At 45.2% G+C, this 20,866-nt stretch overlaps 1 protein-coding gene across 1 annotated transcript; it reads left to right on the forward strand.

Moving 5' to 3' along the window:
• On the forward strand, nucleotides 1–20,108 carry DLST (dihydrolipoamide S-succinyltransferase). Its single transcript, NM_214397.1, is given in 15 exon segments — nucleotides 1–89; nucleotides 649–682; nucleotides 3,248–3,296; nucleotides 6,259–6,314; nucleotides 6,465–6,539; nucleotides 6,773–6,828; nucleotides 7,855–7,966; nucleotides 9,433–9,588; nucleotides 9,945–10,021; nucleotides 10,911–11,008; nucleotides 14,577–14,707; nucleotides 16,370–16,443; nucleotides 16,751–16,834; nucleotides 17,242–17,409; nucleotides 18,824–20,108. Coding segments are annotated over 15 exon segments (1,368 nt in total). The 5' UTR covers nucleotides 1–26; the 3' UTR covers nucleotides 18,959–20,108.
• The last annotated feature ends 758 nt before the right edge of the window (nucleotides 20,109–20,866 follow it).

A 20,866-nucleotide genomic window follows, 5' to 3' on the forward strand; every position in this document is an offset into this window, starting at 1 on the left:
TCGGCTCCGCCGCCGCCGCCGCCGCGATGCTGTCCCGGTCCCGCTGCGTGTCCCGGGCGTTCAGCCGTTCGCTTTCCGCCTTTCAGAAGGTACGGTCCGGCCGGGCTGGGGCCCCGGAGGGTGAAAAACTCTCCGGCAGGCGGACGGACGGCTCGGGGTCAGGGGCGTGGCGCGCCGGCGAGGCCGGGCACCAAGGGCATCGGGACGCGGAGGCCGCGGGCTGGGTGGCCGAGAGCCGCTGTTGCTCTCGGGTTCTTTTGCGGAGCCCAGTAGCCCCTCGCCTGCCCGAGGCAGGCAGCGCCTGGTCCCCTGCTGTACCCCACCCTCCGCGCGGGGCGGAGGAGCCGCGCCCGCTCCGACACGAGACTCAGAGTTGGGGAGGAGGCGCCACGGAATGCTCCGACGGGATCCAAGGGCCCGTTTCCTCTCTGTTAAAATCAGTGGGTATCAGCCCCGTTGGAAAGTTGAGATAGTTTGGCAGGCCCAGCGTGCTGACGGAGTGAGAGCACGCCTAGGCTGTTGCCATTAGCTTTCGGCGTCATGAGATTTCACCTGTCACCAGCACCGGGACAGCTTTGAGTCTGTATTTAAGAGAGAAAGCTGTTTCTTTCCTCTGGGTGACGTCGATAATGTCTTCTTTCTCCACAGGGGAACTGCCCTCTAGGGAGACGTTCCCTGCCTGGTAAGTTCTGCCCTTGCTGTCACCTAAAAATGCTCTCCTCCTGGGCAGAGCCGTATGTGAGGAAATGGGGTGCCTGTGTTTCTCCGCATGGTGTTCAGATAGATAGGAATGAAACAAGATGCTATTTAATAACAAACATCATTTATTCATTTAGCACATAGTTACTCAGTATCCGCAATGTGTCAGGCACTGTGCTAGGCACTCACTAGGGATTCATCAGTGAGTGGTTCTCCTTGTACTAGACCGTAGACCATACAGTCTAGTGGGAAGGACACGGTGTAAATTGTTAAACAAATGGACTATCGTGAATCTTGGTTAAATGCTGAGAAGGAAACAAATGAAGCAGGACACTAAAGCTGTGACCCACAGGATGTGACAGAGGCCAGGGTGATGAAGAGCAGGAGAGGGAAAAGGAATAGCAAGTGCAGAGTCCCTGAGGAAGTAAAGACCTTGGCAGTATTTCGTTACTGGAAAAAAAAAAAAGGTGATTTGACCAGAGCATTTTGGTTAAGGGAGAGAGTGCCATGAGGTAGAGTGCCACGAGGTATCGAGACTAGGAGAAAGAATTTTGGTTTTATCCCAATAGTTTTTTATACACATGATACAAATATTTGTTGAATGAGTTGATCGTATTATGGGCATTCTGTGTGCCAAGCATTGTTCTGAGTGCTTTCTGTACTTTTTTTCAGTTAATCATTAAAAAACAGTAAAAGAGAAATTTTCTTTATTTACGCATGTATCATTCAAGGCTAAGAGAGGTTAAGTGCTTTGACCAAGGTCACTTGGACAACTACTGGTCAAGCCAGGCCTACCTACTCTTCTGCTTGAACCCCTAACCCACCAGGTTATCATTTACTCATGCACTACATAAATTATTTATTAAAATGTCACTGCATGCCAGGCACTGTCCTAGGTGACAGGGATATAGATGGTCTCTACCCTCCAGGATCTTATGGGCTACCAGGAGAGACAACAAATACATGTTTATGCATATGGAAGGACATAATTACATTGTAACTACTATGAAAGAGAAGTGGAGTGTAATGAGAGGGTGGGATGAAGTAGCCAGCTTGGGAGGTGGAGAGTGCAGCGGTAATATCAGCAAAGGCTTCCCCCACAGGAGTGACATTTAAGCCAAGTCTTAAAGAATCCATAGGAGTTGGCTGAGAGAACGATATTCTAGGCAAAGGGGATTGCTTGTGCAAAGGTTTTCAGGCAGGAAGACTTGACTCGTCATAGAAATGGAAAGGAAGCCTGTCTGGGAGGGCTGGGCAGGAATGTGTAAAGTTTTTGGACTTTATTCTAAGAGCCATGAGGTCATAGGCACCTGGCACAATGTTAGCTCAGGACTCTCAGTAATAAACTTTTTAGTTTGGAATCCTGAAAAATGTCAGTAAAGGTTTTCTCCATTTTAGAGACTAGCAGGACAATGGGAAGAGCTTTGTATTTGGGGTTTACATTGTGGTTCAGCACTTCTCCTTGGGCTCGTCACTTAACCTCCAGAAGCCTTTCTTATGTATGAAATGGGGATCATGGCAGATGGTTGTTCCGCTTCAGGGAGCTGTGAGGCGAAAATCAAAATGAGGTCATTATGTGAAGGATTTTTATCAACTCCAAAGCACTGTACAAATGAAACTTGCTATAAGATGAATTCTGAGTTGGACTTAGGATTCCAGAAGTTGGTATGGGCTGGCTGTTCTAGCTCAAATACATGCTATGCTTGGGGTTTTTACTGCATAGTCATTGGCTACTGGACATGGAGGTGGGCACAAGAGAGAATTGTCTCCCGTTCAGTGGCTCCTGTGCCCATGGTTCAGAAAGAGTTATTAATAGATCTGAAAAAGTAAGACCCAGGAGAGAATATATTCAGGTGAAGCAGATAGAGTGATTAGTTATTGAGGAAATGCAGTCATCTGTGCTAAGGACAGTTGGTGGGGCAGAGAGGAGCTCCCACCTTGTTGAGTGTGACCAGAGTGGAAGGTCTCAGGGAGGGGGGAAGACAAAACACTGAAAGAAGGGATAATGATTTGCTCAGTCCTAGAACCAGCTGGAGTCCTTGGGCCTAAAGTAGCCCAGTCTTTGCTGCTGAGGTACAGGCAACAAGACTTCCAGCTCAGTGTATTTTAAATAACCAGGGAAACAAACTCAGATCAAACATTTCCACTGCTCCTCTGATTAGGCTGTGTCTTCACAAGATAAGCCATCATGTGTTTTTCTTAAGCTTCAGTTGTATTTGAAGACTTGCAGAGTAGAGGCACTTTATTATGAAAACATGTAGGGATAATGAGAGTTTATGAATTTTAAGGTAAATAAGATGATAGAATTCTCCCCTTTCTTCCTCAAACACCTTCCCACCCACAGTCCCACATACCTGTTCTCTGCCATAACAGTTACTTTGGTGGAAAAGTTTTAAGAAGCAGGACTTTCTGATAAAGATGATATTATTGCTTGCTGTTGATCCTGCTCTATCTCAGTTAGGGGGTGAACAGACGTCTTTTCCATTCCCAGCAGGTATCCTGTGTAAGATAAAGAGTTGTTGGTTAAGAGTTGTTTTGTTTCTTGCAGGGATCTCCTTATGTCAGGGACCAGGTTACCCTGACAGCAGGAAGATTGTGTAAGTATCACTGGGGAGCATAGATATGTGGACACGGGGTATTTAAGACATCAGTTTGACTGTCTGCTTTCTTCATTGACTTTCAAACCTAGAAATCAGACTGTTTGTGTTGAGTCCCTAGATCTAACCTTGATGTTAATTCATGACATGTGCTTGAGCTTTAGCTCCATGTTAAGTGCTGGACCAGGAGTGTGCCTGTCCTCAGGTGTTTAAATTATAATGAAGGTGAAGCTGGAACCCTCTTTTTATGAGAATAGATGTAGTGGGGTGCTCCTAAATATTCTGGTTGGATACAAGTGAAGCTGAAAAGCTGGAGGTTACATTTATTGCGGCGATTAAGAGCATCTTTTTGGTTGCATAGTTACTCCCTTTAAAAACAGTAAAAGCAAAGAGTCTTGCTAATTATAATTCTATTATTGCATAATGCAAGGTTTGGAGAAAGGCCACCCATGCGCGTTTGAGGTTAACTTCTGCTTATGAGTGTTGCTTAATGCTACTTTGCATTCCAAGTGTTTTCAGGGTGGTGCTAAGAGGATGCTCTCTAGCACTGTCAAGCTACTTTCTCTACAGGGGGAATCTTCAAAATGAAGGGTCAGCAGATTAGCGCCTTCTTCAGTGCGCATTACAGTGTTTGGTCTTTTGGTTTTTTATTTGAGAAACTGATGCACACACTACTAGAAATATGAGTTCCTGTGTTATTTTTGGAGTGCAGTTTGGCATTCATAAGTATTTGAACTGAGTGAACCTTTTGATATAGCAATTCCATTTTTAGGAGTCTATACTGAAGAATGCCCAGCATACCCACATTTCTCTTAAAATGGCCAAATAACAGGGGATTGGTTAAGCTTTATTCATTCTATAGATGGGAAAAAGCAGGTTATAAAATGGTTCTCTTTTCTACCGTATGGTATAATCCCATTGTAAATGTTCTTTTTGCTGTTTCTAACTGTCATACTGTGAACATCTACTGTGAGATTACTTTTATAATTTAAAAATTATTCAGGGAGATTCACAATATTACTCATCTGCAATTTAAATGAAAATTGGAGCAACCACAAATCTCCGAACAATAATAAACACCACAAATAACCATTTTAAAGTAAATTATTTTTAAAAACCCCTAAACTTTGAGGGATAAGGATTACACCTTGGATGAGAGTATTACTCTAATAACAGTTTTTATGTTGTTCAATGTCTCTTTTCTGTGAATAAGATAATCATTTTACTTAAACAAAAAAAAAAAAAAAATTTTTTTTTTAGGGCCACACCCGTGGCATATGGAAGTTCTCAGGCTAGGGATTAAACTGGGGCTACAGCTGCCAGCCTATACCACAGTCACAGCAACTCCAGATCTGAGCCACGTCTGCGACCTACACCACAGCTCACGGCAATGCTGGATCCTTAACCTGCTAAGTGAGATCAGAGATGGAACCCACATCCTCACCGAGAGTAGTTGGGTTCATTACCACTGAGCCACAATGGGTACACCCAAATACAGTTTTACAATAAAAGATTTTTATGTGTTTATTTATAGCTTACATGATTCAAAAGTAAAGAGTATCCATGGGAAGATTTTATCCTTGTTCTGTGGTGCCACCAAGTTCCTCCTCCTGGGGACAGCCAGGACTGCAGGTTCTCAGGTGTCCTCAAAGAGCAGTCTCTGCATTTACATGTTACCTGTTAGTTCTTGCCCTGAAACATGGTTTTGAACTTTACACAATACTTTGTACTCCATTTTTTTTTTTTTTTTTTTTTTTTTTTTTTTGCTGCCACTTGCAGAAGTTCCTGGGCTAGGAATTAACCTTTGCTACGCAGTGACAGTGTGACAGTGCTAGATCCTTAACCCACTGAGCTATCAGGGAACTCCTATATCTATAATTTTTAATAACATACGTTTTTTTCCTTTGATTTTTACATAGACTTTATAGTTATTTTGATGTTAGAAAAGTAAAAATAATCAAAAGGCAACTTTTGATAGAAAGGTGTGGTAGAATGTTCAAACAACCTTGAAGTGTAGAAGGTGAAAGTCTCCATCAGATCAAATTACTTTTCCAAAATGCATGTGTTATGTAACAGATAACCATAGGTGCCATGTATTATCTACGTCTGCCACTCTCCAGTGATAACCACTATTAATGGTTTTTCTTGGTGTTTTTGTTTGTTTGTGGGGGGTTTTGTTTGTTTTGTGCATAACACCTTTTTACTTGTTAACTGGCTTATCTTGCTGTCCTGTCTGATCTAAATCTTTAATCCTGAGGACAGAAATTCTTGTGTATGTGACAACTGGTATGTACCCTGAGGGCACAATGTATTTTACTTGGATTTAAGTTAAGAAAAACCAGTCAGGAAGCTTAAGTCCTTTTGGTAGGTATGCAGAGGACTAAGATGGCTATCTTCTTCAAAGACCCAAACGTAAGTCTGCTCTGTGAGAGCTGGCATTTCACTGCAGCACAGGCTCTTGGTCTTACCCAAGGAACTCACTGTTTAAGGCACCCAAGTCATCCAGGCTCTGTGCTAGACCCTCTGAGTCAGAATCTCTGGGAATGGGGCTGGACATGTGTGCTTTGAAAAAGTTCCCCCAGGCAACACTGATGCGCACTCCTAGTCAGGAATCACTGATGTAAAGAGGGAAGGTGACGCGGGTTCCCATTGTGATGCAGCGGAAAAGAATCCAACTAGTATCCATGAGGTTGTGGGTTCGATTCCTGGCCCCGCTCAGTGGGTTAAGGATCTGATGTTGCCGTGAGCTGTGGTGTAGGTTGCAGACGCGGCTCAGATCCTGTGTTGCTATGGCGTTGGCTGGCAACTTTAGCTCCGATTCAACCTCTAGCCTGGGAACCTCCATATGTCATGGGTGCTGCCCTAAAAAGCAAAAATAAAACAAAGAGGGAAGGTGACCCATGGTGCCTTATCTAGACTAAAATATCACCCGCTAAAGTTTACTTTTATTTTTGTTTTGTAGCATTAGCAACAGTAGTGTCTTGAATGTTCGATTCTTCAGAACTACAGCTGTGTGCAGTAAGTATCTGCCTTCAGCTCCCTGCTTCTTGGGAATGGAGTTTTAATGGGAAGAACTATAATTGACTGAATTTAATTCAAGAAAAATTGAAAAGAAATATGGACTGTGTGTGATTTTTGTTTTGTTTTGTTTTTAACCTCTTTTCCTAGAGGATGATGTGATTACAGTCAAAACCCCAGCATTTGCAGAATCTGTCACAGAAGGAGATGTCAGGTGGGAGAAAGGTAAGACTTAGTGTCCTCTCACTTCTTTAGGTTTAAATACCTTTGAAATGTCCCTTTTACGTCCCCTACCCTCACAGTAATCAGTGGAACCTATTGCCCCCCTCTTTACATGCATCGACCTTCTCCTGGCCTATAGGAAAGGGGTCTTGTAACATACCTGCCAGAAAGGATTTTGGAGCATCTCACTCCCCCCTGCCCCTGCCCTAATAGGTAGCCTTTGCCTGTCATTTCAGCTGTTGGAGACACGGTTGCAGAAGATGAAGTGGTTTGTGAGATTGAAACTGACAAGGTAGGCTTGTGCTATATTACTACCAACTTTTCATGGTCTTCCTTTGGTTTCTTAACCTAATAGAAGGAACAGGGACTTAACTGTTAAATTTAAAAATAATTTTTGAGGAGTTCCTGTTTTGGCTCAGTGGGTTAAAAACCCAACTAGTATCCATGAGGATGTGGGTTAAAGATCTGGCGTTGCCCGCAAGCTGAGGCATTGGTTGCAGATGGCCTTGGGTCTGGTGTGGCTGTGGCATAGGCCGTCAGCTGCAGCTCTCATTCAGCCCCTAGCCTGGGGGGAACTGCCATACGGCACAGTTGTGGCCCTGAAAAGAAAAAAGGAAAAAAATAATTTCCCCCCCAAATAATTTTTGACTGCTTCAGTTGTAAAAGTGTTGGAATAGCTCATTAAAAAGAAAAAGCATTAGGAGTTCCTGTCATGGCTCAGCGGTAATGAACCTGACTAGAATCCATGAGGATGCAGGTTCGATCCCTAGCCTTACTTGGTGGGTTAAGGATCCGGCATTGCTCTGAGCTGAGGTGTAGGTCACAGATGTGACTGGGATCCCATGTTGCTGTGGCTGTGGTGTAGACTGGCAGCTATAGCTCTGATTCGACCCCTGGCCTGGGAACTTCAATATGCCACACCTCCGGCCCTAAAAAGACAAAAAAAGAAAAAGCATTAAAGTTTAATTTCAGATTGTTCTAGGTATATGTATTATACTTTATAGTACTTTAGTAACTTTAGTTTTATAGCTTTTGTGTGTGTGTGTGAGCTGTTTCCAGTTGTTTTTCATGTATCACTTGGAAACACATTAACTGAATCTTGTTTTAATGTTTCTGAGAAAGAGCAGAAGGGTGAATCTTCACAGTAGCGTTGAATTGTCATTACTCTTACTCTGAAAGTGTGACCTCAGTGTTTCTATATGCAGGGTCTTGTATATCTGTTGCAACTCTTGTGACTCATGCTTGAGATTCTATACAATTAATTTGCTAATGCTGAGTAAAAATTTGGACTCTTTCTCCATCTGTCTTCCTTTTCAAGACATCTGTGCAGGTTCCATCACCAGCAAATGGCGTGATTGAAGCTCTTTTGGTACCCGATGGGGGAAAAGTAGAAGGAGGCACTCCTCTTTTCACACTCAGGAAAACTGGCGGTAAAGAAGTTCTCCTGGTTGTCAAGGTCTCCAGTGTTCCCCCTTGGAATTGGGGCTGAGCATAATATTCTAATTCCTTGGTACCTCAAAGACCATTTGGCATTCCCTCTGCATTTAGTGAGGCAGTAAGAGGGGAAACATTCATATAGAGTGAACTTTAAACGTCACGTTCTAGAAGAAAAGGGTATTAAAAAGATAAACCTCATAATTCTCTGCATTTTCGCGGGACTTTTTCTTAAATAGAAATGAAGATTCTAAGGACAATGATTTACATCCGCCCCCCCAGCCTGGCATCAGAGTCACATGGGGGCCTTACAAATAATACAAGCGCCTAGACTCTGTGTCCCAGGAGTTCTGATATATTAAATCTGGGGTTATCGGATCCTGGTTATCTTAGCACCTTTTTTTGTTTGTTTGTTTTTTGTTTTTTTAAATGCTCTCCAAATGATTCTTATACACAGCCAGGAAGCTGCTATTCTCAAGTGAGAAGAAGCAATATTTCTTCCTATCTGTTATGGAGAATTTGGTGTTTTTTTCCACATCTGTTCTCTCATAACATTTTTGGGAAAGGTTGAAATAAGGAAATGAATTTGTGCTGGATCTTTTAGTCAGTATTAGAGATTAGAAAAGAAAATAACTTTTTGGTTCTCAAAGCTGTAACTGCAAAAAAGTCTGTTTCTTTCTCGTTGTTAACATAGTTAAGCAGAGAGATGGTAGATTGTATCATTAAGATTGATCTGGGTGAGACCAGAAACCCAGGATGGAAAGAACATGGAGCTGAAGGCAAGGGAGTAAGATTGATTGTTCTAGGGGGAGAGTTTCACCCTCTGAGCGTTCCTTAAGAGAATGTTATTTGAATTTCAGTATAAACCCAGATGTGATATCCTAATGGGTAAATCAAAATAAATATTTAAAGTTGTGAATTGATTGCTTGACTACCTCTTTGGTTTGTGAGAGTTATCCTAGAGGAAATTCTTTGAAGTCTTAAGTCTAAATGTGTCCTCAAAACTTATATTTTTTAATAGTTAAGAGTATTTTTCCACATGTGATGTTAAAATTGAAGAGATGCTCAGTATTACTGTAATCAGAAATGTGTTGCTTCTATGTATTTGTTTCAACATCTTAAATTGCCTGGGTTCCTTTTGTTTTGAAGTTTACTTTACCATGAACTTGGTGCTTAGAAAGTACTTGCTGAATTTGATCAGTAGATATTTGTGAACCCGGGAAGGCAGGTGAATTAAGTCAGTTACCTAATGTAGGACATCTAGAAGCCCTGAGGAATAGGAGGATAGAGCCTTGTATCAGTCTGTGTATCTCTTAGCCTTACATATATAGCAAGTACTCAGGAAGCATTTGTTAATTGATTAGAGATAGAGCTTTTGCTGCTAAATGCTGCATGGTGCCTGCAATATGGTTGCTTTCCTTTCCAGAGAGTGCCAATGGCATATCTTTTTCTTGTTTTCCAGCTGCTCCTGCTAAGGCCAAGCCAGCTGAAGCTCCTGCTGCTGCAGCCCCAAAAGCAGAACCTGCAGTGTCAGCAGTTCCTCCTCCCCCTGCAGCATCTATCCCCACTCAGATGCCACCAGTGCCCTCACCCCCACAACCTCTTACTAGCAAACCTGGTAAGCCTCCGCCTCCATGTGTCTTCATGTGAGAGAAGGACATCTCTGATGTCATGTTCCCTCACAGGGCAAAATCGTGGCTCTAAACAGGCTCCATTTGCTACTTTGTAGAAAGAAGGCTAGACTTAGTATCAGAAGACCTGGATTTGCATCCCAGCTTTCTGTTTATAGCACGGTGACTTTAGGCTAGTTATTTAACTTCTGGGAGCAAGTTGCTCATTTGTAAGGTGGGAATGATACTGGTACACATCAGCGTCTCTTGAAGATTAAGAGACAGTACTGTATGAAAGCAGCAGCATGTACTCACGTGTTAGTGTCTCATTTTCTGATGCAGTGTACCCTCTCTTCATTTTCAGTGTCTGCAGTAAAACCCACTGCTGCCCCTCCAGTAGCTGAGCCCGGAGCTGTCAAGGGTCTGCGCGCAGAACATCGGGTAAGCCTCGGAGGACCACTTCCTTGAAAGAGGCTGAGCGATGGTGCTGAGCTGAATGGAATGTAGGTATGCCGTGCCTCCCTTTGAATGGCCGGCAGCTGACTCTCTGGGCCTTGACAAGGAAATTGAGTTTAGGAAGTGACTTCTTCGGTCACATAACTGTCAAATGATAGGACCAGAACCTGAGGTCTTATGAACACCTGTCCATTGGTTTTTCTCACCATTATGCTACTACTTAGATGCCGGGGGTGAGTAGATATATGCAGGGGATGGTAGCCTAGTAACACATCCCTTCCCTCCCAGGATAACACACACTTCGGAGAGGTAGTTTAGGGAGTTCTGTTCCTGTACTTCCAGGATACTTAGCTGAGGGCTGTACAGTGGCAGACAGGGGCAGACATAAAACCTCAAGGAAGTATGGTCAAGAGTGTGGGTTCCTCTGCCTGAGAAAACACCCCCTGAAAATACTATCGCCTCCAAAGTTTGTTGCCTGTGAGTTGCCATTGCACGAGTACATCCCACAAGTAGCTATTCTCACGCAAGTCTTTAGCATCAGAAACTGCTTTTCTGTAATGACTCTTGCACTGGCTAGCCCTATAGTACACTCTTCCTTTTCATAAACTGGTTTTGGTTTTTAAATCAAACCATTTCCTGGGCCTCTATTCTTGGTCAAACTTTAGGCACATCTGAGTAGTTTTTGTCTGCATTTCCTTGTTCTTGCTCAGAGGAGCAAGGCCACCACAGGAAAGAGGAAACACGGAGCTCCTGTATTTAGATACTGTAGTTCTTAATTATCCCCTCCGGGCAAGCCTAGTGCTCCCTCACACAATGTTGGAACGGCTAGGTCCAAAGACCAGGTTGTCAGTACCTGTCCCACTTTCCCTTTCAGGAGAAAATGAACAGGATGCGGCAGCGCATCGCTCAGCGTCTGAAGGAGGCCCAGAACACCTGCGCGATGCTCACCACTTTCAATGAGATTGACATGAGGTGAGAACTCTCATCCTTCTCCCAGTGCCCTTTTTCTTGGGGAACACGTGAACTTGCCCAAGTCCTTACTTTGTGCTGATTCCACCACTAACTAGCCAACAGGAAAAGTACTTCTTTGCACTGCTCGGTGACTTCACAGAGGGACCCGTTGGTTTCATTTGCTGATTGACTTTCCTAATGCTATGCCTTCCTCCTCTGTGACTTAAAAGACGTAGCCTTTTAAACTCGTATACCCAAATCTTGTGATTTCTGACCAGCGAGGCTGGTAATAGTCTTAAACTCAAATGATTACTGTCAAGTTGGCAACTAGAGATATGGCCACCAGGCCAACGAAGGCTCCCTCTAGGGATGGAGACTTGATATCATTCCCAGGGGCAGGGTACCGCCCCTGTTTTCTCACTGTGCCTGCTCCTTATGTGTGTTCCCAAGCGACTCACAATGGGCTGATCATATCGTTCGCCTTTCTCAGCTTTGGAAATGGAATAGAAAGCAAGTTGAACTTTTAAAGAAAAACCTTAGAATATTAACCAAAGGGGCTAATTGAGTATACCCATTTCTATAGTGAACTAACTGTTGACTGACTTATCTTCTTTAAGACTTTGATGTTACAGGTATCAGCAATTGTAGGGAAGAGAATGTAGTTAAAGTCAACAAGTGTTTTTTGAATACTCACTGTGTACAAGATACTCTATTCGAAGGGGGTGCAAAGATGAGTGAGAAAGAACCCCCTCCCTCCTAAGGCTACCGTCTGGTTTGGATAAATACAAAATCTAGAAAAATAGGAGTTCTCTCATGGCTCAGTGGGTTAAGAACCCAACTGGTATCCATGAGGGTGCGGGTTCGATCCCTGGCCTTGCTCAGTGGGTCAGAGATCCGTCATTGCTGTGAGCTATGGCATAGTTTGCAGATGTGTGTGGCTCGGTTCTGGTGTGGCTGTGGCCGGCATCTGCAGCTTGGTTTCAACCCCTTGCCTAGGAATTTTCATATGCCGTGAGTGTGGTCCTACAAAAGACAAAATCTAGAAAAATACGTATCAGAAGGATACAAAAAGTATGACATGGAGGAAAGAATGAGATCATTTGTTTTTGAGGTGATGAGGCGCATAGATGGGGAGGGTGGGGACAGGAAAGGCTTCCTGGAGGAAAGAGATTATTAACAGGCCTTTTATTAAATTTTTTTTCCCCTTTTTTTGGCCACCCCATGACATAAGGAGTTTCTGGGCCAGAGATCAGATCCCAGCCACACTTGCCACCTAAGCTGCAGGTTACAGCAACGCCAGATTCTTAACCCACGGTGCCAGGGTGGGGATAGAACCTGCATCCCAGTGCTCTCGTGACGCTGTTGATCCCATTGTGTCACGGTGGGGATTTCTAATAGGCCCTAAAGAATGACCAGCATTTTGACGTAGTCAGAAAGGCTGTTCCGAAGCTGTTAACAGTATGAACCTGGCACAGATAGGAAAATACAAGACGCATTTGAGAAGTAACCAACATGAAGAATAAGTGTAGGAAAGAATGGTAAAGAAAGTTGGATCTATATTTCAGAATGTTTTAAGTGCCAGGGTAAGAGTTCATATTTAGTACAGGACGTAAAATCAAGTCTTTAGGTCATCTCTTTGCTTCCTTTGTCCCAGGTGTTCAATGTGCTAAGAATCTACGTTGCATTAGGGAAATTGGTTTCCTTTGGCAGGGGTCTGAAAAGTATAGATACGGGAATGGTTTCTGTGGCATTGTTCACAGTAGGGTTCTGTGGCCCATTTCACTAGATGTCTTACGTTCTGTTGGGAAGCTTCCTGAAGACTGGATGTCATTCAAGCTGACGATTTCTTTCCTATCCATAGGATGTAGAGAAAGACCTTGACTAATGAACCACAAAGACTGCAGCTTATGTTTCAGTGCATTAGGGCCAAATTGTACACAAATTGAATTGGGCTTTGAAATTCTACCCAATTCCTTAAGACAAAACATGTAAATATTTGTGCCTTGAAAGATGCAGTTGGTCCAGCAGCTTTGATTGGAAGGAAAGTGCAATAGCTGGATCTCCTTTCAGCAGCTAATCGAAGTGTCACTTAATGATGGCCTGGGGTCTCGCTGCAGTCAGTAATCTGGTTTAGATTGAGTGCCCTTTGGGTCTTGTGCTGATCAGCTAACCCATAAGGGACCTTTCTGAGACCTTCTCCTCTCCCCTGTTGTCCCAGCCTCTGCCTCCAAGGGCAGAGCTCTGAAATAGAAACTACTTAATGACCAGACAATAGCATTTGGGCAGTTTTGAGAGCAGAGATGTTTATCACTTCTCTTTCCCCCTTCTGCAGCTCTTGTGTCTTGGGAACCAGTAATGTCTTTAGGGTGGTAATCCTAGCACTAAATGAGGTTAGACTCAGGAAAACAAACATTTTAAACTCAGTCAGTCCCCCTAGGAAAACTTCCTTTTTCAAAAACAAAAGGTCTAAAGGGGGGAGTTAAAGTTATAGCATCTTATCTTTCGTGCTAATGTCAAATTAGGCCATTATAGGGAGAAAGGGAGAACCGAGCATTTGGGCCTGAGATAAAGTTAAATTCAATTTCCATCACGGAACTGTATTCCCATAAATACAGAGGTTTCTGCAGCAGAATGCTGGGAAAGCCATTTCCCACTAAGTCTGCAGTACATATGTTGTATGTATGTGAAAAACCAGCCCCAAAGAGCAAAGGCTGTTCTTATTGCAAAGGCTTCTCAGAGGCTTTGGCTGCTTGTACTTCAAAAGCTCAGGTCCGCACATGGTCAGTTTTCTAAGTACCGGGGAAACCACGTGCATCAAACTAATCTTAAGGGCAAGAACTATATCTTTTATTATCTTTGTATCTTGGTGCCCTGCTCTGAGTCCCACTTGTGATGGATGTTAGTACCTGTTTGAAGGAACAAGTGGATAGAAGTGCTAACTCTGGGGAGATGAATGAATCTACTGACTGTCTCATGAGCCTGAAATAACACTGGAGTCTACCCATCCATAAAGAGTCAGGACTGCTTTTGCTCACATGAAACCCATACGCCTGTAGGGTTTGGGGGTTTTATTTGGTTGTCTTTTGTCTTGGGTGTTTTGTTTTGTCTTCACTGGTCGGGAGTAAGGTCACAAGGAAGTCATAATCAGGTTTGGTGGTATTTTGAAAATAAATGAAACAAATAAACAGATTAGTGTTTATTTTGTGGACTTTGTTTATGCTTAAAAACAATTTTTTTTTCAGGGTAGATGCTCATGGTTTTAGTGTAGCTAGAAGTATCTTTGTTACCCAGGGTGAGGATGTTGGTGTGATCTCCTGTTCATATTGTCTATGAAATCTGTGACTTCTGGAAGGTCACGGTCTACTTTAAAGACAGACTGGGTCTCATTCCTTTGGATCCAGATTTTGTAAAGGAATAAAGTTATTGTGTTGACCTCTAGTGGTCAAAACTTGAACTTGAACTTAGGTGGATGGTCCAGAGTAAGGGAAAAAAGCTTACCCAGTTGTGTACATGGCGTTAGGAACCAGTATGAAAATCAAAATTAGGGCTTCGTTTCGTGGTCAGTTTGTTTTGTAATGTGTTTTTGCAGTAACATCCAGGACATGAGGGCTCGGCACAAAGAAGCTTTTCTGAAGAAACATAACCTCAAACTAGGCTTCATGTCGGCATTTGTGAAGGCCTCAGCCTTCGCCTTGCAGGAGCAGCCTGTTGTAAATGCAGGTGAGTTTGGGGTGGCCAGAATCCCAGAGCTCCTGGGAGGTATGTGTATCAACACAGACCTGCTCCCACACATGCAGCCACAAAGATGGAGGTCAGCAGACTAAGGCTTCTTATTTCATACGTGTGAAAACTGAATACCTTCCCAGGAATTTCTTTTCTTTCTTTTTTTGCTTTTTAGGGCCACATCTGTGGTATATGAAAGTTCCCAGTCTAGGGGTCGAATCAGAGCTACAGCTGCCAGCCTACACCTCAGCCACAGCACTGCGGGATCTGAGCCTCGTCTTCGACCTAACCACAGCTCATGGCAATGCGGGATCATTAACCCACCGAGCGAGGCCAGGGATCAAACCCCATCCTCACGGATACTAGTTGGATTTGTTTCCGCTCTTCCACAACAGGAACTCCATCCTCAGGGATTTCTTGGCTCACCTCTGAATGGGCATCATGATGGCTCTCTCCCTGCTAGCTGGACAGAACAGGCTCTCTTCTCAGTGCGTAGCTTGGCGGCTGCTCTGGCAACAGGCAGTTCTGAGCCAGCCCAGCTCTCCAGGCCTCTCATGTCAGAGTGGAAACTCATGTTCTGGCTGCTACCCGCCCTCCCACGAGCCCTGTTATCTTGGGTCCTGACTTCCACACTTGGCATAGCTCCAGGATGACCTTTGATTTCTGGTCAGTGGATCTCACTTGTGAGACCTTGGCTTGGCCCGTCTATCATGGATTTGGTGCTCGTTTTCCTTACTTTTTGCTCACATACGTGATTGAAATGTTGACCTAACAAGGAGTTCTCTTTCCTATTGAGACAGTTCTCTGTTCCCTGGAAGATTAGAGGACTGTGGCACCTCTGCAGCCTTTAGCAGGGCAGGGCCCCTAAAGATCTAGAAATAGAAATCCCAGTCCCTTCCATCAGGTGGTGTGCCGTCGGTAGGTAGAAAGGCCGTCTTTGTCTCACCAAACGCAGACCTCCTTGTTGCCTCCATTCTTCCTACGCTTCCTGATGACTCTCTCCATCTCTCTGCCTTCCCACACATGTAGGCATTTCTCAGACTTCCCTTGGCTTCCTTCTCACTTTACATGCTTTTCAGGGGTGTCTTATCTGAATATAATATAGACTTTCTATGGAAGAGATTCCCAAGCCTGTGTTTTCTCATGACCACCAGAGCTAAATTTTTAGCGGCTGGTTTGCTCTCTCAGGCTAGCGTATTAAAGCCAGCTCACCCTGCTTCCGCCTGAGTTTCCTAGAAAGAGGCTTCCCTCACCCCTTGTTGAGAGTAGGCAGCAGAATGGGTGGCATCCCACCCCCCCCGCCAACTTCCTTTACCAGCTTGTTCTTTTTTGAGCACTTTTTAAGCCTAGCTGAGGGAGGGCTGAGGTAGAGCCAGCTAGCAAGAACCCAGGCACATGACTATTCTCTGTCAGCCAGTGCATTGATCCGTCTGGGGCTGCCATGGAAATGGATGCTCTGTACTGGTGCTTAGCCAGGACACTTGGGAGAAGTTATGATTGGTTGGCATGGGAGTAAGTGGAGTGCCAGCTAGGTCTTCATGCTGGTTGATCAGCCCACACTGTACCAAGCACTGTGGATTTTTACTCCACTAATGCAGCTGTTTCCTCATTAGCCTGGGCCTGGGGAGTTGTATGTAATGTGTGTTTTCTCTCTCATAGTGATTGATGATACAACCAAAGAGGTGGTGTATAGGGATTATATTGACATCAGCGTCGCAGTGGCCACCCCTCGGGTATGTTGGGGCAGGAAGTGGGGAGCTCTGGTCTTTGACTCTCACCTGTGTGAGGAAGCAGACACGCAGGAGACATCATTTCTGTAATTCTGTCTTTTTAGAAGCCCAGTACTAGAAGAGTAACATGTTTTTGACCACACCACATTCTCCAATCTTAATGTCAAGCCTAAATATCTTGGACTCTGTTAATCACATTGGGTGATTAAGATATTCTGGGAAGGGGGAACCATTGGCTTGAACTAAGGGAGTTATAACTGTAAAGGGTACTTACTATTTGCAACTGAAAACAGCTTTTCACCCTCATCAGGGTCTGGTGGTTCCCGTCATCAGGAATGTGGAAACTATGAATTACGCCGATATTGAGCGAACCATCAGTGAACTGGGAGAGAAGGTAAAGTAGAAAGAAAGATGTGTAGGAGCTGCTGGTCAGGTCAGGGAGGAGAGCCTGGGGAGGCTGGGCCAGTGAGCGGCGCCCAGGGAGCTGGAGCCTCTGTTTATTCTGCAAGGAGCACCTGGCCCTTGAGAACAGCCGTCACAAGCGAGAGCCAAAGCACTGATAACTGGTGGAGCTTTTCGTGCTCTTGTGACTGCAGATCTCATGAGATGAAATCTACTCAGAAAAGAAAAGGTCCTCGAGTCCTTTCCTCTGGTGGAGCATTAGTCCCAGGCATCTCAGCTGACCACTTTCATGTTACAGCCAGAACTTGGACTGTTGACCTCAGATGTGAGCCTTCTGGACTTCTTTTGGGTAAAGAAAGCTGTGCTGACCTTATCTTTCAATTATAAAATCTCCTTTAGGCCAGAAAGAATGAACTTGCTATTGAAGATATGGATGGTGGCACTTTCACCATCAGCAATGGAGGCGTTTTCGGCTCCCTCTTTGGAACGCCCATCATCAACCCCCCGCAGTCTGCCATCCTGGGCATGCACGCCATCGTTGATAGGCCAGTGGCCGTGGGAGGCAAGGTAAGGACCATCACTGTTAAGGTCCTGGCAGTTAGGCGATGAGCAGAGGAAAGTCTAACTAAATGCTCATTATAAAAGAGTCATTGTAATTTCAGGCATAGATTGCATCTCTTATAGTTTGTAATTAGTAGCTAAGGCACTGATTCTCAAATTGTGCATGGAGCAGCAGCATCTGGGAACTTGTTAGAAATGCAAATTCTTGGATCCCTTCCCCAGACCTAGGGAAGCAGAAGGTACAGATGAATCTTGGTTTTCTTTCTTGTGATTTTTTTGTCCATTATAGCTGGTTGAGTGTTCTGTCAGTTTCTGCTGTACAGCAAAGTGACCCAGCCATGCATAGATATGTATATTCTTTTGTTCACATTATCCTCCATCAGGTTCCATCACAAGGGACTAGATCTAGTTCCCGGGGCTATACATCGGAAATGATTCTGATGTATGTTAACGTTTGAGAGCCATTGAACTGAGAAAAGCCTGCTCCTTCATCTGGGACCAGTCAACAAGCTTCATTCTCTAGGTGCTATAGGGAGTGGAGGACGCAGTTTAAGACGTGCTCCTTGCCCCTGGGAAACAGCGCAGCAATGCAGAGCTGTCTATAAGCTGCTAAGTTGTATGATAAGGCTTAGAGGTTTTCTGGAAGCTCAGAGAATGAGGTCAAAGGGTCTTGAGCCTGCCCTGGAAGATTCGTTGGTAGGATAATGTTTCTGGGACCTCTGTGTCTAGAACCTTTTTGGTTTTTTTGTGTTTTGTTTTGGTTTTTTTTTTTGCTTTTTAGGGCTGCACCCGTGGCATATGGAGGTTCCCAGGCTAGGGGTCCAATTGGAGCTACAGCCGCCAGCCTACGCCACAGCCATAGCAATGCCAGATCCAAGTCATGCCTGTGATCTACACCACAGCTCATGGCAACGCCCGATCCCCAACCCACTGAGCAAAGCCAGGGATGGAACCCGCAACCTCATGGTTCCTAGTTGAATTCGTTTCTGCTGTGCCACAACAGGAACTCCTAGAACCTTTTTGGATCGCTAACTCCTTTTTGAACCCAAAATCATAGCTCTCCCCTGAAAATAGTCATATACCCAACTTGGCATACAGTTTGAGAGAATCTGTGGATCCCAGGTTTAGAAAAAAATTTTTTTTTTATATTATAACCCTAAAGAAGAAATTGCAGGCAGCAGAACTGAAGAGGAACTTTCCCTGTAGGGAGCAGACAACAGAAAGTGCAGAGCATGTTGTCTTTTTTTTTTTTTTTTTTAAGGCAGATGTAAGGAGACTCCTATTTTCCTGGATTAAGCTTTGTTTTTGAGTGTGGGAGCTTTGCTCTAAGCTAGGGCTTGCTCCCTCTGCTTGGTCATCCCTGCCGCGGGGCTGTCTCTGCCCTGCTGCAGACAGACCTGTCAACCTCTCTTCTCTGTAGGTGGAGATACGGCCCATGATGTACGTGGCCCTGACGTATGATCACCGGCTGATCGACGGTAGAGAGGCCGTAACTTTCCTCCGCAAAATCAAGGCAGCGGTAGAGGATCCCAGAGTCCTCCTACTGGACCTTTAGGAGGAAGCCATGCGCCCTACATGTCAACCACGCAGGAACTGAAAACCAGTCTTCTCCCTGTCCCCTCATGGCCCCAGGTTAGCCTGATGACAGACAGGCATATGCTGTTGGCCTCAAGCAAGGAAACCAGGGCACTATGTAACCAGCAGTCACAGGCCTCTTCTTGGTGTCTCCTGCCGGGCTCTCTCCCTCTCTGCACCCTTCTCTTACGCTCGAATATCTTATTTCCTTAGGCTCGAGGGAGAGAGAGAGCCTTAACAGATGCCGTTAATATTTCCGCCTTTCCTTCATTAGCCCTCCGCAAAGATGATTTTGTTTCTCCCCGGCGCCAGTATACTGGAGAGAAACTGCCAGGGAGGGACCATGTGACTAAGTTTCTGTCTTTTGAAAGTCTGTTCTCGAGACTCCCAGGAGGGAGCTGTGTCTCCCAGGCTCAGGGCAGCCTCTGTCCTGGCTGTGCACGTCCTCCCTCGGTTCCCCCTGGGTGGAGGTATTGACCACAGGCAAGAGGTGCTGCTTTGCTTCCTAAGTGGCACCGCGTTCTCAACTGGCATTGACTTCAGGCTGCCTCTACTACCTCTTCCGGGAAGCACAGCCCAGGGGACCTGGTGGGGGGAGGGATGGGTAGGCAGTGTTGAGAGGGGAAGAGGGCAGATTCTGAGGTCCTATTTTGTAAATGAGACAGGAGCAGAATGGAGGCTTGCCCTCACATCCTGACTTTGCACCAGGAAAGACCCATTTTGGCACAGACACACACGGCTGTGGCTGCACCACCCTTTCTAGGCTGCTAGCTAGGAACCATCCTACCACATTGTTCTCATTTAGAGCAGATTCTAGCACATCTTGGCAGTGAGACAAAACATGTCACCACCAAAGGCTGGATGGTGCCTGGTAGAGATTGGAGTGAAGGAGGCTTCCTGTGAACTGGCTCAGATTGACTTGAGCTTTTAAATTCCATTGGTGTAGCCCGTGGGCTAAAGAGGCAATTCTGTTTTTGCATCGTAGCCCTTGGGTAGTGGGGCCTTAGCCCTTCCTCTCCAGAACATAGGTCTGGGGAAGGATGGATGGTGGTGGAAACCAGCTCCCAAGATGCTAGTACACAGTGGGGAAATGACCAGTGTCACCTCGGAGGTCTGGGCACAGTCATTGGAATTCCTCGGAGCATGGGTAAATGCACACACCTTGTGGAAGTTCCTGGGTTTTGTGGCTTTGTATGCACTTGCATCCAGGCCTGAGGCTGCCAGCCTTGACACTGGCAGCCATTTATTCAGTGTAGTGTCTGTTTGTATCTCCAGCAAAGATGCAAGACCTGGGGGTTGGGGTGGGGGGAATGGATGGGAGCCAGTACTGAGTGCCTGCAGCATCTACTATGTCTTCACTATTCAGAACTTGTAACTAAAATATTTAAAGAAACTGATTTTAAATGCAAATTAAAGGGCAAATGTTCGCAAACAGGGTTCCTGCTTTTGTACTGCTTTTGGTCACTGATGTTGTGCAAGTCTCCAGCCCTGTGATTGTCATTAGTATTGAAAGCCATAGAATGTCCCCGGCCAGCCAGGGAAGCGCTCCAGCTTCCTCCAGTGAGCCCCTCAAGCCTGGCAGGCTGCACTTCTGGAGAAATTGGCCCTACCCGTGGGAAGCCTGTTCAGACACCAACAGACACCTGCATTTTCGTGGGGGGACTTGTATTATTTCTGGAATGGACTGGGGAGAGGTGGGACGACTCTTAAAATTTCAGGTTTTGCACTTGATGGGCCACATGGGTATGCGATGCCCGAGGTTGGTCAGAACAGACGCGGTCACCTCCTAGGAACAGGGGTCTGTGAGGGTGAGTGGGCAGAGCTGGGTGCTAGTATGCCCTGGCTCCTGGTGACAGGCCTGATGATGCCCAGGCTGAAACTCAGCCTG

The sequence above is a fragment of the Sus scrofa genome, chromosome 7 (genome assembly GCF_054392235.1).
Source record: "Sus scrofa isolate SSC_HxYL_T2T_F1_AM1 chromosome 7, Sscrofa_HxYL_maternal_Yorkshire_Landrace_v2.0, whole genome shotgun sequence".
NCBI classification, from domain to species: domain Eukaryota; kingdom Metazoa; phylum Chordata; class Mammalia; order Artiodactyla; family Suidae; genus Sus; species Sus scrofa.